At 30.2% G+C, this 12,948-nt stretch overlaps 2 protein-coding genes across 2 annotated transcripts in view; one reads left to right on the forward strand and one right to left on the reverse strand.

The window, feature by feature from the left end:
• The window catches only part of LOC125858644 (cysteine protease inhibitor 1-like), a 41,862-nt gene that overhangs the window by 16,453 nt on the left and 12,461 nt on the right, over positions 1-12,948 (reverse strand). The gene's annotated exons all lie outside the window — the stretch shown is intronic.
• LOC125858642 (kunitz-type serine protease inhibitor DrTI-like) lies at positions 1,772-3,124 on the forward strand. Its single transcript, XM_049538475.1, has 2 exons — positions 1,772-2,024; positions 2,532-3,124. The coding sequence occupies exons 1-2, from the start codon at positions 1,791-1,793 to the stop codon at positions 2,949-2,951; spliced, it is 654 nt and encodes a 217-aa protein (XP_049394432.1). The 5' UTR covers positions 1,772-1,790; the 3' UTR covers positions 2,952-3,124.

Consider the following 12,948-nt stretch of genomic DNA (forward strand, 5'->3'; position numbering starts at 1 on the left):
AGGGTATCGGTTGGGGTAAATTTTTTTTAAAAAAAATTGAAATATTTTTTAAAATTGAAATCTTGAAATTTGAATTATTTTTCGAAAATCATTTTAAATTTTTTATTTTATTTATTTGAGGAAGGGGGGATTGATTTGGGGGTAGGGGTAAAAAATATATTTGAAATATAAAAAAAAATTAAAAATATTAATTTAGTTTTTTTTTATGAGGAGGGTCGACTACGGGTATGGGGTAGAGTAGGATTGAAGGATGGAGTAAACTTTTGTGCTTTGTAATATGTTTACCTTAATTTTTGAAAGGAAATTATTTTTCTTAAATTTGAGGAAAATGAGCTGACTTGAAATTTTCAAAACATTTAAACCAATGAAACATGGAAAAATTGAAAAACATTTTTCTTTTGTACCAAACACATCCATAGTCTCAACTCTCAACTTATTTTCTGATCGACAATGTTTGAATAATTTATATCCACCATAGAAGATAAATGGTGGCCAAGTTTTTTTCCATTTTTATCATGTAATCTAGTTAATGTCCAAAAATGAATAGTAATGTCCTGACGGGGACCGCATCAATAAGACTATCCCATTACTAAAACGTGCCAAACAAATACGAATATACGATGGCGGATGGCATATTTTCGTTGGCAAGCACATCAATTTCTATGCAGCTCTTGGTGTTTTTTGCTTAAGATTTTTCAATTTTCTCATAGGAAAAATTACTGAAATATTTAAGTGCACGTATTTGATATATATTTTTTTTGTTCAAATATTATTTTACTGTAAATTTTTTACACAAACAAATAATATTTGAAAAAAAATAATAAAAAGGTAACAATTAATTCAAAGCAATGGCGCACGGCACCTTAGCCTTGTGCGGGGCCCACGCGCCTTGCTTGGATTCTGTAAATTTTCCGTGAAATTTTTACGGTGTTGAATCAAATCAACACTTTAAATTTTCACGTGGGTATATACTGTGGATAAGTTTCAACAAAAATAAAAAATATATAATTCAATTAATAGTCGAAAATTGTTGGATAAAGTGATTAAAAAATTTATTCATATTAAAATGAATAAATATTTACTAAAAATATATATATAAAAATCACAAGCAAATAAAATTTGAACAAAAAATTTTAGCAGTAAAATAATATTAATATATATCAAATACATGGATTCATTTAGCTTCTTTTAAGTTTTAACCACGACAAAGATAGTAAAAAAAAATAATTAATTTAATCGGAATGAAATAGATTTTTTTAAAAAAAAAATTAGCGGAAGGCGCGGAATTCCATGCACCGTGTAAGACGCATGACAGCTGAGCCTTACAAGGTGCATGGAATTCTGCACCTTACGGCGCCCATCCTAATTTTAACGACGTTAATTCAATCGTTAGAAATTTGCCCTTTTGACAAAATATTTTCTTTCATACTTCAATCCATCCTGTAGCTATATAATGAAAACAGAAAAATGTCAAAATTGCTCCTGAACTATACGAAAATAGATCTACCTTTCGTTACATTTTGGGATAAAAATGCCCCCACCGTTATACCAAGAGACCATAAATGTCCTCAAGACTTAACCAGCCAAAATTTTAAAGATGTGGCAAGCCACGTGAAACTAATTCCTTCACCTCAGCGTTGCCAACTAGATTTTCACTAAATTATGGATCATCAATTTTAACTCAAACCCTAACCCATTGCTTCCGACCCGACCCGTTAAAATTAATTATGAAATTCTTGTCTATAAATTGAGAGGTCCTGTATGAAGAATGCACATTAGACTAAAAGAAAATGAAGAGCGTTGTTTTGCTAATTTCATTTCTCCTTGCATTTTGGTGTTCATGCACTAGTGCTACAACAACTCCTAATCCAGTGTTGCAGGTGGTGCGTGACATTCATGGCGATATTCTCACACCAGACTCCAGGTACTTTGTGGTGTCATCAGCGATAACCAGTGCCGGAGGTGGCGGAGTATTCCGTGGCTTTGGAGCTGGTCATGATGCTAACTTCGTCTGTCCCTTTCGGGTTTGTTAAACTATATATAATCGATCATCACTATTAAAAATTTAAACATCGAGTATATTTTTAATAATTATTTATCTCTTATTTGCGTGAAAATGTTCTGGACCTAACTCAACTCCATAAGCGATGAGATATAAGGAGACCCCAAGGACTGGACATCTAGAGCATCAACAGTATAACAGTACGGGTTCTACATCCAATAAACCAAGAAATTGAAACGAATATAAGTTGTAATATCATGATAAGAACTTAGAGTTTAGTCATAATTCAACCAAAAAAGTTAACTCATAATTAGAAATTCTCAAGACCATAAAAGAGATTATTTTCTAAATTATATTAAATTTTCCATTTAATGTGAAATCTAATGCATCCATTCTCCCAAAACTCCAGTCTTTCATGATATCACATTGGTAATGTTGTATATTCAATCAAATACCATATATATATATAGTTGATTATATTATATTTCAACAAGTCGATTTTTATCTTCTTTTTTTTTTTTGGTTACAGGTGGTGCAGTCTGGGCGAGATTTGTACAAAGGTATGCCAGTGATTTTCAAACCAAAGGCAGCGAAACAAGTAGAAATAACTGAATCGAGCGATGTTAACATTGAGTTCTATATTGACAATCCAAGTGGGATTTGTAACAACACAGTGTGGGAAGTAGAAGGCTTCCCAGGACATGATATCCCAATGTACTTGACAACATTTGGGGAGGCTGGACATGTTAAGAATGTGGCCTCATGGTTTCAAATTAAGAAAACTGGAAGTTACATGTATAAGTTGATGTTTTGTCCTTATGGAGAGCCCATCTGCTCTGACATTGGCATCGACTATACTGCCGGAAGGCTATTGGCCATAGGAACAGGCAATACCTTCAATCTTGTCTTCATTAAGGATACTAACATTGGAATTAAATCGATTGTATAATTTGGTTAATTTCGACCAAATAATATGTATCGATCCTTTTCACTGTATTATTTTCATCATGTTTGTACGTACGTACCTACCTACTTGTATTCTCTAAATAAAGCTATGCATGTGTTGCCTCTATCGTTTTAAAAGTATTGCTACCTTAATGTATCCTTGTGTTTGTTTTTTTTCCTTCTCGACTCAAAATAATACATAAAAAAAATGTACTTGAGCGGCTGGGCGTCCTAAGTCTAGCACTTGAGGCAGTAGGAAGATATGAGTAGTAGTTGGGAGGACAATGGGTTAAAGTAGTGGATGAAAATGGAACAAACAGAAAGTGGTAAAACGGTCTTCATGTTGGAGAGTAGGGGTGCAAAATGGGTCAAATATATGGGTATCCATTCGATTAATCCATTTTAAAATGGGGTTGGTTATTCGATCATTTGAAAGTGATTCAAATATGAATCAATTCATGTTATTCATTATAAAATATGCAAATATTATGTAATTGCACTCTCTTTAATGTATGTAAGGGTGTAGCAACCTTATTTTCAAAAAACCATCCCCAATTGGTTGTGAGTCATTGAAGGGGGTTAGGCTCGATCCGTAGAGGAAAATATTCTTCAAATTTTTTCTTAAACCTCATCTCTTGAAATGAGTTTGGGATCCAACTTCTGACCCTAGCTCTGACCTTAATTCGAGACCCAATTTTGACTTCTTGACCTTGATTCAAGACCACTCATTTAAAAAAAAAAATTCAACAAAAAATAATGAAAATATAATACACATTTGCATTCATTACAATAGTATTTCTTAAACTTTTTTAGATTTTTCTCCTTCAACTTAATTAAGTCTACTGGCATGACTAATAAAAATTAATATGCAATTGATTAAATTGAGGGACATCAGAGGGAGTCTGTTATGAATCAGTCCAAGCCCAATATCGATATACATAGGGACATCAAACAAGCAATTATTGGTCGGAGAAATAGAATCAGAAGACCTTCACATTTGAGACTTAGGTTCAATTAACAACTAGTTTAAAAGGACGCATTTAGAAAGAATAGTTAATGCTTATTATGATCATGCCAAAGTATGTATCGTCCATCTTGCTTTCTCTAGGCCTAGTTCCTCGCCTTCTTCTTCAGTTGATCCTAGCTAGTTTTTACTTTCAATTTTTCTGTATTTCTATTTGGGCTTTGCGCCTCTTTTGAGTTGTTGCATTTACTTTCTCAAATTATAATTGAGCTTTAGCCTTATTGATATAGTTGAGAAATTGGTTTGTGTCATAATTAAATTTGAGTTCATTATAAAATCCATCGATTAAATTTGAGTTCTATCTTGACAATCCAACTATTTGTAAGAACAATGTGTGGAAGGGTGGAAGATTTCCAAGGACGTGATATCCCATTCATGTTCTTGTCAACTAATGGGGAGGCACGAAATTGAGTCTGGTTTCAAACACACTTTTTGAATTCTACAAATCAAAAGGGATCCTCTCTAAAAATACAGATTAAAACAAATATTTTGCTCATTTATGAGCGAATTGTGACTAACAAATTTAATTATGATTGACGGAGGTTGTAATGATTTTTTTGGATTTTGGGCTGACTGATAAAGTTAATTTGTTAGTCACAGTTCATCCACAAATGAATAAAGTGTCCGTTTTAATTTGTGCTTCTCGAGAGAATCCCTTTTAATTTGTAAAGTTAAAAAATATCCATTTTGAAGACAAACTTGATCATATACAGTATACTGGAAGAAGGGAGAAAGCTATATCATTTGCTAAGATTATCTATTTAATTTTGGTTGGTACGTAGAGTTATATTGTAGAAAAATATTCCAATATATGCATGTGAATTACCCATTTAAAATATTTACAGACTAAATTGGACCACTAATAACCAGAAATGTATATTAATGTCCCAAGGCATCGGTCGGTTCGGTTCGATTTTATGTATTATCGGTTTTTGGTTTTTAAATATGTTAAATCAATAACCAAACAATTAAGTTATTTTTTATCAGTTTTCGGTTTAACCAATAAAAAAATACTTATAAAGCAAATTTATGACTTTTCAAATAAATTTGATGCGAAAACACAATAATGTAACTTTACAAATGCTCATAAAATATAAACAATAATAACAAACATGAAAAGAACTATACAAGTGTAACACAAAGATAAATTAAGAGTGAGATTTTAACGTTTTTTATAATGTGAAATTGTGAACTCAAAGTCATTGTGAAGTGTGAATTGAAGGCTAAAGGACAAAGATAGTAACTACTAAGGTATTGAGATTAAATATAATATTTATGTAAAAGTGAAAGTAGTAAATTACTAGCCTTAATGGGTTATCGATTTACCCAATAACCCAATATTAAAAATCAATACCGAACCGATAACCCAATAATTTTTTTTATAAAGCCATTAAAAACCGTTAACCCAATAACCCAATAACAAATAAATCAATAACATTTTTATCGGTTCAGTTTATTGGTCGGTTCGGTTTTTGCACACCTCTACCCAGGATCGCATGGGATTATCCCACAAGTAAAAATTAAAATGTGTCAATTAAGATCGAGAATGCTTCTTAAAATAAGGAAAAAATCTTTTGGCTAGAAAACTTGGACAAAATGGTAAAATAACATATTTCACACTATGTTATTTTATCTTTTTGAATATTTTTACCCTTTTAACTTTAATACATTTTAATTAAAAAATGGAAAAAAGATCAATTTATTTTAAAATAAAAAAGATATTTTAGACTTTTTAAATTTTTGACTAAATTCTGATCAAATTTTCTGGTCATTTAGCACTATCCTAAAAATAAATAATACTTTAATGATAAACTATCCTAAAAATAAATCATTAAGTATTATTTATTTTGAAAAGATTAATGATTGGGAGATGGGAATTTATGCCCACCCACTTGTAGCGCCTAAATTGTACTACGAATGTGAATAGTAGTTGATCCGTGAGCACCTCGATTGTACCAAAAGACAAACAAATTAGTTGGTATTGGCGGTGTTCAAAGAGTGAGCTGAATTGAAATTGAAGATATTAAAATGTATTGAAATAGAAATTGGATTGAATTATGATCTGCTTAAATTTACTTTAGGCTCAAAAGAGCTAAAAATTGATTGAGTCATAATTCGACCCCTTTAATCTCAACGATTTTAACATATTGAAATTTGTCTTCTATGACCACAATTTGAATTTCAACTCAAGAAAATAAAATTAAGAAAAAGTTATAAATTGATAAATAAAATAGATAGTAATCCATACCTTCAATACAAGAAAATATATTACATTGATGCAAATAAAGAGTCTTAAAACGGATTGAGATTGAAGATTAAATTGGACTCGATTGAAAATTATTTTAAAATGAGTTGAGGTTTGAATGGGTTGAGATTGACCCAAGTCAAATTATCTTGAGTCCAACTCATTAATTCTAGACGGATTAGACATGTTACCTATATTATTTTTTTTGATTGTTTTGATACCCCTAGTTGCTATGCAAGCACAGCAATTGCTAGGCAACTCTCGGTATTTTCGACTTCATACTTTTTAATTTTCTCATATTTGTTAGTTCAAAAATATTCAGTTCTTTTTTTAAAAAATAAAACAATTTCTTATAGTGAAAATAGAAAAAACAGGTTACACAAAAGTGACATATAATCTATATAATTGTGTCCATCTCTCACAACACAACTCATCTTCACCTCCACTCCCATACCCCTACCCTTATACTCTCTGTCCCCACCTCTCATTATATTTTCACATCATATACAAATGTCTTGTGATGATATAACACACCCTTTGTCTCTTATTTTTCTTTTTAAATTGTCTAAAAAAATATTTTATATTTAAATATAGTTTATTTCTCAGATATCGTTAACAAAATAATTTATAATGACATAAATATTTAACCTAATTTTTGGACAGTAAATTCTATTAATGGTCCCCTAACAATATCACCTACCGGAATTAAGACGTCCACACACATATGTACCACCTACCGAAATTAAATGTACACACACACATAATTGGCCGTTTAAATAAAGTCAAAGTAGATGTTAAAGGTACTAAATATAATTTTATGTCAATTCACATAATCTAAAGATATTTTAAACTTTTTTTTGGTAAAGCCAACCTACTACATGTACATGAAGTGAAGGTAGTAGGGTAGCAAGATACCCGCTCTTTGTTTCACTTACATAGCCTCTCTAATTTTTATTAAAGCATTAAAATTAAGGACTTATTTTGTCATTGCATAGAAAAGATTCTCATTTTGGGTTTGTTTGAAAAGTCACCTGGTAATTGGAATTGGCGTAATTACTAGAGTAGTAATTATCAACCTAGTAATTACACAGTCTAGTTATACACTGACCTGTTTGCTTGCCTCAGTGTAATTACAGTGACTGTAATTACACATGTCCTGTTTGAATGCCACAATATAATTACATAATTGATTAATTAATAAACATATGTTCTTAACTAATCATGAAAACATAATTGATTAAAATGTCATAAATTATTAAAATGTTTGTCAAAAAGATAATATATCAAGTCTAATTAAAAATGGCTTTCAATGTGAATTCAATATTACTAAAACAAATTAAACTGAAAATATAACATAAGTTATAAACAAAAAATTTAACATAATACTCTTATCGCAAATTTCAACATAACATACATAAATATGATTTATTTTTATTTTTTTAAGAAAACAAAACGTAAGTCTATAACCCTACTTAACAATAAATTCTATTTTAATTTAAAAATTAGAATACTAATAAAATTATGCTAATGAGAAAATAAACATGGAATAAAGAAATAGATAATAAAAAAAATGGCGTAGAATCACGTAAAGTAAGGTTGAGAATGAGAAGAAATTGAAATATAATAATATACAATAAAAAAATAAACTTTTAGAAATTTTTAGAATAATAAAAAGGGAAAAGGCTCAAATATGCGATCGAACTTTCAGAAAAGGCTCATTTATGCCATCCGTTAAAAATTTGGCTCATCTATGCCATTACCGTTTAAGAAAAGGCNCTGAAAAAAAAATAATGACATGGCCGAATTATAATTGGCCACGTGTAAAAAATGGTTTTGCAAAACCACCGTTAAAAAATAATGACATGAATGAGCCTTTTCTTAAACGGTAATGGCATAGATGAGCCAAACTTTTAACGGATTACATAAATGAGCTTTTTCTGAAAGTTCATGACATATTTAAGTCTTTTCCCTAATAAAAATAAAATAAAAATTTAAAATAATAGAAATAAAAAAATTAAAACAAAAAAATAAAACTAGAAATAAAAAGAAGAAATTAAAAATTAATCAGCAAGTGCCAGATATGAATGTTTTCTGAATTTCATACGGGATTACTTACTTACCTAAAGTTCACTTTTGGCTTACCAAAAAAGTTGACTAAAGGAACTGACCTAAGCATAACTCTCTCTCTCAAATACAAATGTCAAGAAAGAGATTCCTTGGATAAGTGGAAAAATTACCCCCTGCCAATTACACCAATTACCTACTGACCAAGTAATTACATGTCCAACCAAACAAGACAGACAATGTAATTACACCCAATTACATCAAATCCAATTATCCGGTCCAAACGGGCCCTTCAAGTCACCCTCTTCATTTTTTATAAATGTTTCAGAGATATAATATCAACTTAAAGAAAATAAGTATGGTCATATAAAGACTCGTTAAAAATTGCTTATTTTTAGAAATATCTTTTTTAGCTTTTTTTTTTAAAATAGCTTTCAAAAAAGTACGTTTGAAAAAAAGTAATTTGTGTTTGAATAATTCATTTCAAAATTGCTTTTGATAAGCAAATTGTGTTTGGATATTTTTTTTAAAAAAAAATTGAGAGCCAAATTACGAAAAAAAAATAAGTATCAATGCACTTTTAATATTAAAATTATTTTATAGAAAGAACATTATTTTAAATATCTATAATAAAATTTTTAATTAAAGTTTTATTTTTATTAAATTAAATATACATATTCAAATTTTCAATCAATATTATACATTGCTGAATAAAAAAAGTTATATATTGATATAATATTAACATGATGATTTACATCTAATAAAAAATATCAAGCAAAATAAATTTGAAATTATTCACAAGTTAAATCACTACATACGAAAATTTCACCACAAAAATAAATGAATTTAAGGGATATATATATATATATATAGAGCGGTGGTATTTTGATCTTGAAATAAATAATTTTCTGCTTATGTTTTTTTCAAGTAGCATAAATTTTCAGTTTTTTCTCATTTTCATTTAAAAACAATTTTATTGATTAGCCAAACACCTTAATTTTTTTGAATTTTTTTTTTCTCAAAATAAATACTTTTGACCATACGAAAATTATTGACAAATAACTAAGAAATTTAATGAATTTGTGGATAGATATGAAAAAAGAATTTTCGTAGTTATCATTAGATACTACCCTTAACTTTCAAATTCATAGCTAGAATTTCTTGATTATTTTTCTTGATATAAAAGAACTTAAATTTAAGTTAATTCAAAAAAATTCTAACTTATGACTTTAATATATAAATCATAAAGTAAAAACTAAATTAGATAGGCTCTTAATAGCTATATAAACATGGGAAATTATGTTGTAGAGCCTGAATTAGACCACTAATATGAATAGTAGTTGATCTCGTGTACCCAAACATAAAGACTATTTTTTCATACGGAATATAATTTTTATTTATTGTTCCACATATGTCTCCTTGGCCTAAAAGATATCTAGGACTCGTTTAGCCCCAAGAATATTTGGGAAAATTTTGGATAAAACTTGGGAAGTGGTGTTTAGTCATATATTTATCAAGATTTGCCAAGTATTTCAAGTTCTCAAATACAAGTAAAAACTAGTATTTGGCCAAGTTCTAATATTTGAGAATTTTAAAAAATTCAAAAATTAGTCCAACATTTTATATTTTATAAAAAAAACTCATTATTTATTAATTCCAATTAATATTTGTTAGTACTTCCTCCGAAAAAGTTTGAGTTCTAATATAAGTGCTAAAATTGAGGAAAAAAAACAATTTCTGTTTAATGGGTTATAATTATAATTGAATCAATGACAAGTTTGACTACGCGATTAATGGATTATCTTGCCTATATTGTTAGTTTGTTGTTGTTGATTGTTATCAATTATATTATAAGGTTATTTTTTAACGGAACACATTCATATTCATTATAAAATGATAATATAAATTTATGAATATTTTAAATAAATTTTTAGAACTTGTGAATATAATTCATATTTTTTGAAATAGTCAAATATTTTTGAAAAAGTTTGGGACCAAACATATTGTGAAACTTCACCAAAAATTTCACCAAAATAAAATTTGCCAAGAATATTTGAAAACTTAGGACCAAACACTAGCACATAACAAGTCTTTTCTGTTTTTGTCAGACCAAAGGTTGGGAAACAAGTAGTACTCAGTGAAGGTAGTGATGTTAACACTGAGTTCTATCTTGACAATCCAACTAGTCGATTACCCAGACACCACTTTCCCAATGTTGTTGTCAACAACGTACGGGGGAGGTTGGAAATACTAAAAAGATCTTTGCGACAAGATCAATAAATGCAACCTTGTTCGGAAAGGTTTCGGAGTTGATACTATCATACCAATAAGATCTTCTAGCTCCGGAAATTGATAGGTACTCCCTTTGTCCCTAATTACTTGTCTACTTTTGAATTGACACACCTATTAAAAAATCAATTAATGACATAGTGAGTTTATCATTTTACCCCTATTAATTATGAATTGGATGAAAAGTTATGCTTTTTTCAAAGTAATTAGTCATTTAGTTGAGGGTATAATAGGAAAAAAAATGTTCTTTCTTGATTTTTCAAAATGGACAATTAATTAGGGATAACTATAAAAGAAAAAGTAGACAAGTAATTAGGTACTCCACCTTTGAGGGTGTAGGTGCACCGATTCTTTTTGGAACTTTTTTTCTTTTTTTTTTATATACACGTATATTTTTAAATAAATGTGCACCCTAATACATATAAATTGGTGTAGTGATCCAACACCTGGTTGTTAATATAAAATGAAATTAATGATATTAATAAATAACAAATTTAATTTTGTATGAAATATATTATAATTTTTACTAAATTTAGAGAGTAGTTTTCTAAAATCGATTGACTTAACTATGATTATGATATATAATATTGTAACATCTCGCACCTAGAAACGACTAAAAAGAGTTCAAAATCTGAAAATAATCATATTTGGAAAGAATGTGGAAATCTGGAATTTTTTTTGTCTAAGTTAAGAAAGTGAGTTTTGGTCATTTTCAAACTCCCAACTCAGGATGAGTTAAGAGTAGTTCTTGATATGGTTGGAAAGCCCTTGGGAAGATCTTTCCAACGCCGCCGAGTTTTCACGATTTCGACATCGTATGAGTGAGATATGCCTTTCGAAAGGGCTGTTGGATTGAGGAAAATCCCAATCCGGATTTAGGGAAGGGCAAAGTAGTCTTTTCTCTAATTAATTTCCTAATACGTTTTTAGGAATTTATTGGGGTAAAAACAGAACTTAATTCAGTTTTGAAAAACTAGAATACACTTAGGGCTTGGAGAAGAGAGAAAGAAAGAAAGATTGGGAGAAGAAGGCAAGAATTCGCCAAGATCATCCAAGCTTGCGAGTGGAATTCATCGGGGGTGATCCCTATTAAAGTATGTGAGATATTTTTGTGTTGGGTTAGTTCACCCACACACCAACTTGTTTCAATTCAGCGATTTGGAGTTGTTTACATGTTAAGAAGTGAAATTCTTGAAGAACAATTGTCAAAAGTCTTGTTGGTTGAGTTGTTGATACTTGGGGGTTGATTTGATTCATGTTTTCGGGCTGTTTTTTCGAGTTAGATTGGTTGTGTAATGAGGGTACAATTGATCCTAAGTGGTTGAGGAAAGAACTAGGGAAGATTGGAGGGTTTAGAGATGAAAAACGAAGGAGAAAAGTCGGAGTTCACCTGGGGGAAGGGTGGGGCATCACGCCAGCCAATGCGCCCCAAAAGGGGCTCTGAATCTTCACCCTTGGGGCGCCACACTAGCCAGCGCACCCCACCCCACGCCTCTCAAAGCTCCAGGGACGCCAGTTCTCCCCATTCATTCTCCACCTTTTCGTACTAGTTCCTAAGTGATATACCTATGTTTCCTAGTCGATTCTAACACTCTAAGGTACATCTAAATATCATGAAATCATTCATAAACATGAAATCATGAACCTTGAATCCATAATCCAATTCAAGGAAAGTTAAGATCAAAGTTAAAGAAGTTAAGAGTCTAGTCTAGAAGTTAAGAAACAAGTCAAAGTAAAGTTTCTCAAAGTTTTCAAGAGTCTTTATAAATCGTTTTAACTTTGTTTTAAGGGTCAAGTTTCTAGTAAAGTAAAGATTAAAGAGTTGAGTTCATTTCTCAAAAGTTATTAGGGAACTAAGTATTCCCAAAGAAGTTGATAAATGTTTTCACATTTGAGCAAGAAAGGAACTATGATTTCCAGAAGAGCCTTTGGGCTAGTTTTCAGAAAAGGGAAAATCGATTCCAAAAGAGCCTTTAGGCTAAGCTTTGAGCAACTATCTCAAACTAAAGAAAGAGGGTTTTAAAACAGATATGAGCTAAAGTATATTTTGGGAGTAGTATTGAGCACCAAATTAGGGACGCAAGTTCATATTAACTCAAATCTCCATAAGAACCATATGGCCAACATGGGATTTAACGGGTCATACTTTTTAGATGATCACGTAAGTTAAGCTAGTAGATCCACCAAGTTAAGTAAGGTCATATATCACGGCTAGGTATGGGATGGTCCTTGGGCAACGTGAGGTAAAACGTTGTATCATCACTAGGGCTCATAGTGGTGGTTGTCGGTTAAAGAATATCCCACTAAAGTTATATTACTTTTATATATAAGTAAAGTTGAGTTTTGTTATTGCTTTATCTTTAACGAACTAAGTTGTCT

This window comes from Solanum stenotomum, chromosome 3 (assembly GCF_019186545.1).
Source record: "Solanum stenotomum isolate F172 chromosome 3, ASM1918654v1, whole genome shotgun sequence".
NCBI lineage: Eukaryota > Viridiplantae > Streptophyta > Magnoliopsida > Solanales > Solanaceae > Solanum > Solanum stenotomum.

What these genes read in the sequence shown, in the direction of transcription:
- LOC125858642 (XM_049538475.1), top strand. Translation starts at nt 1,791, where the DNA reads ATGAAGAGCGTTGTTTTGCTAATTTCATTTCTCCTTGCATTTTGGTGT. An exon ending in ACTTCGTCTGTCCCTTTCGG is followed by an intron (nt 2,025 to 2,531) that starts GTTTGTTAAACT and finishes TTTTGGTTACAG; the next exon opens with GTGGTGCAGTCTGGGCGAGA.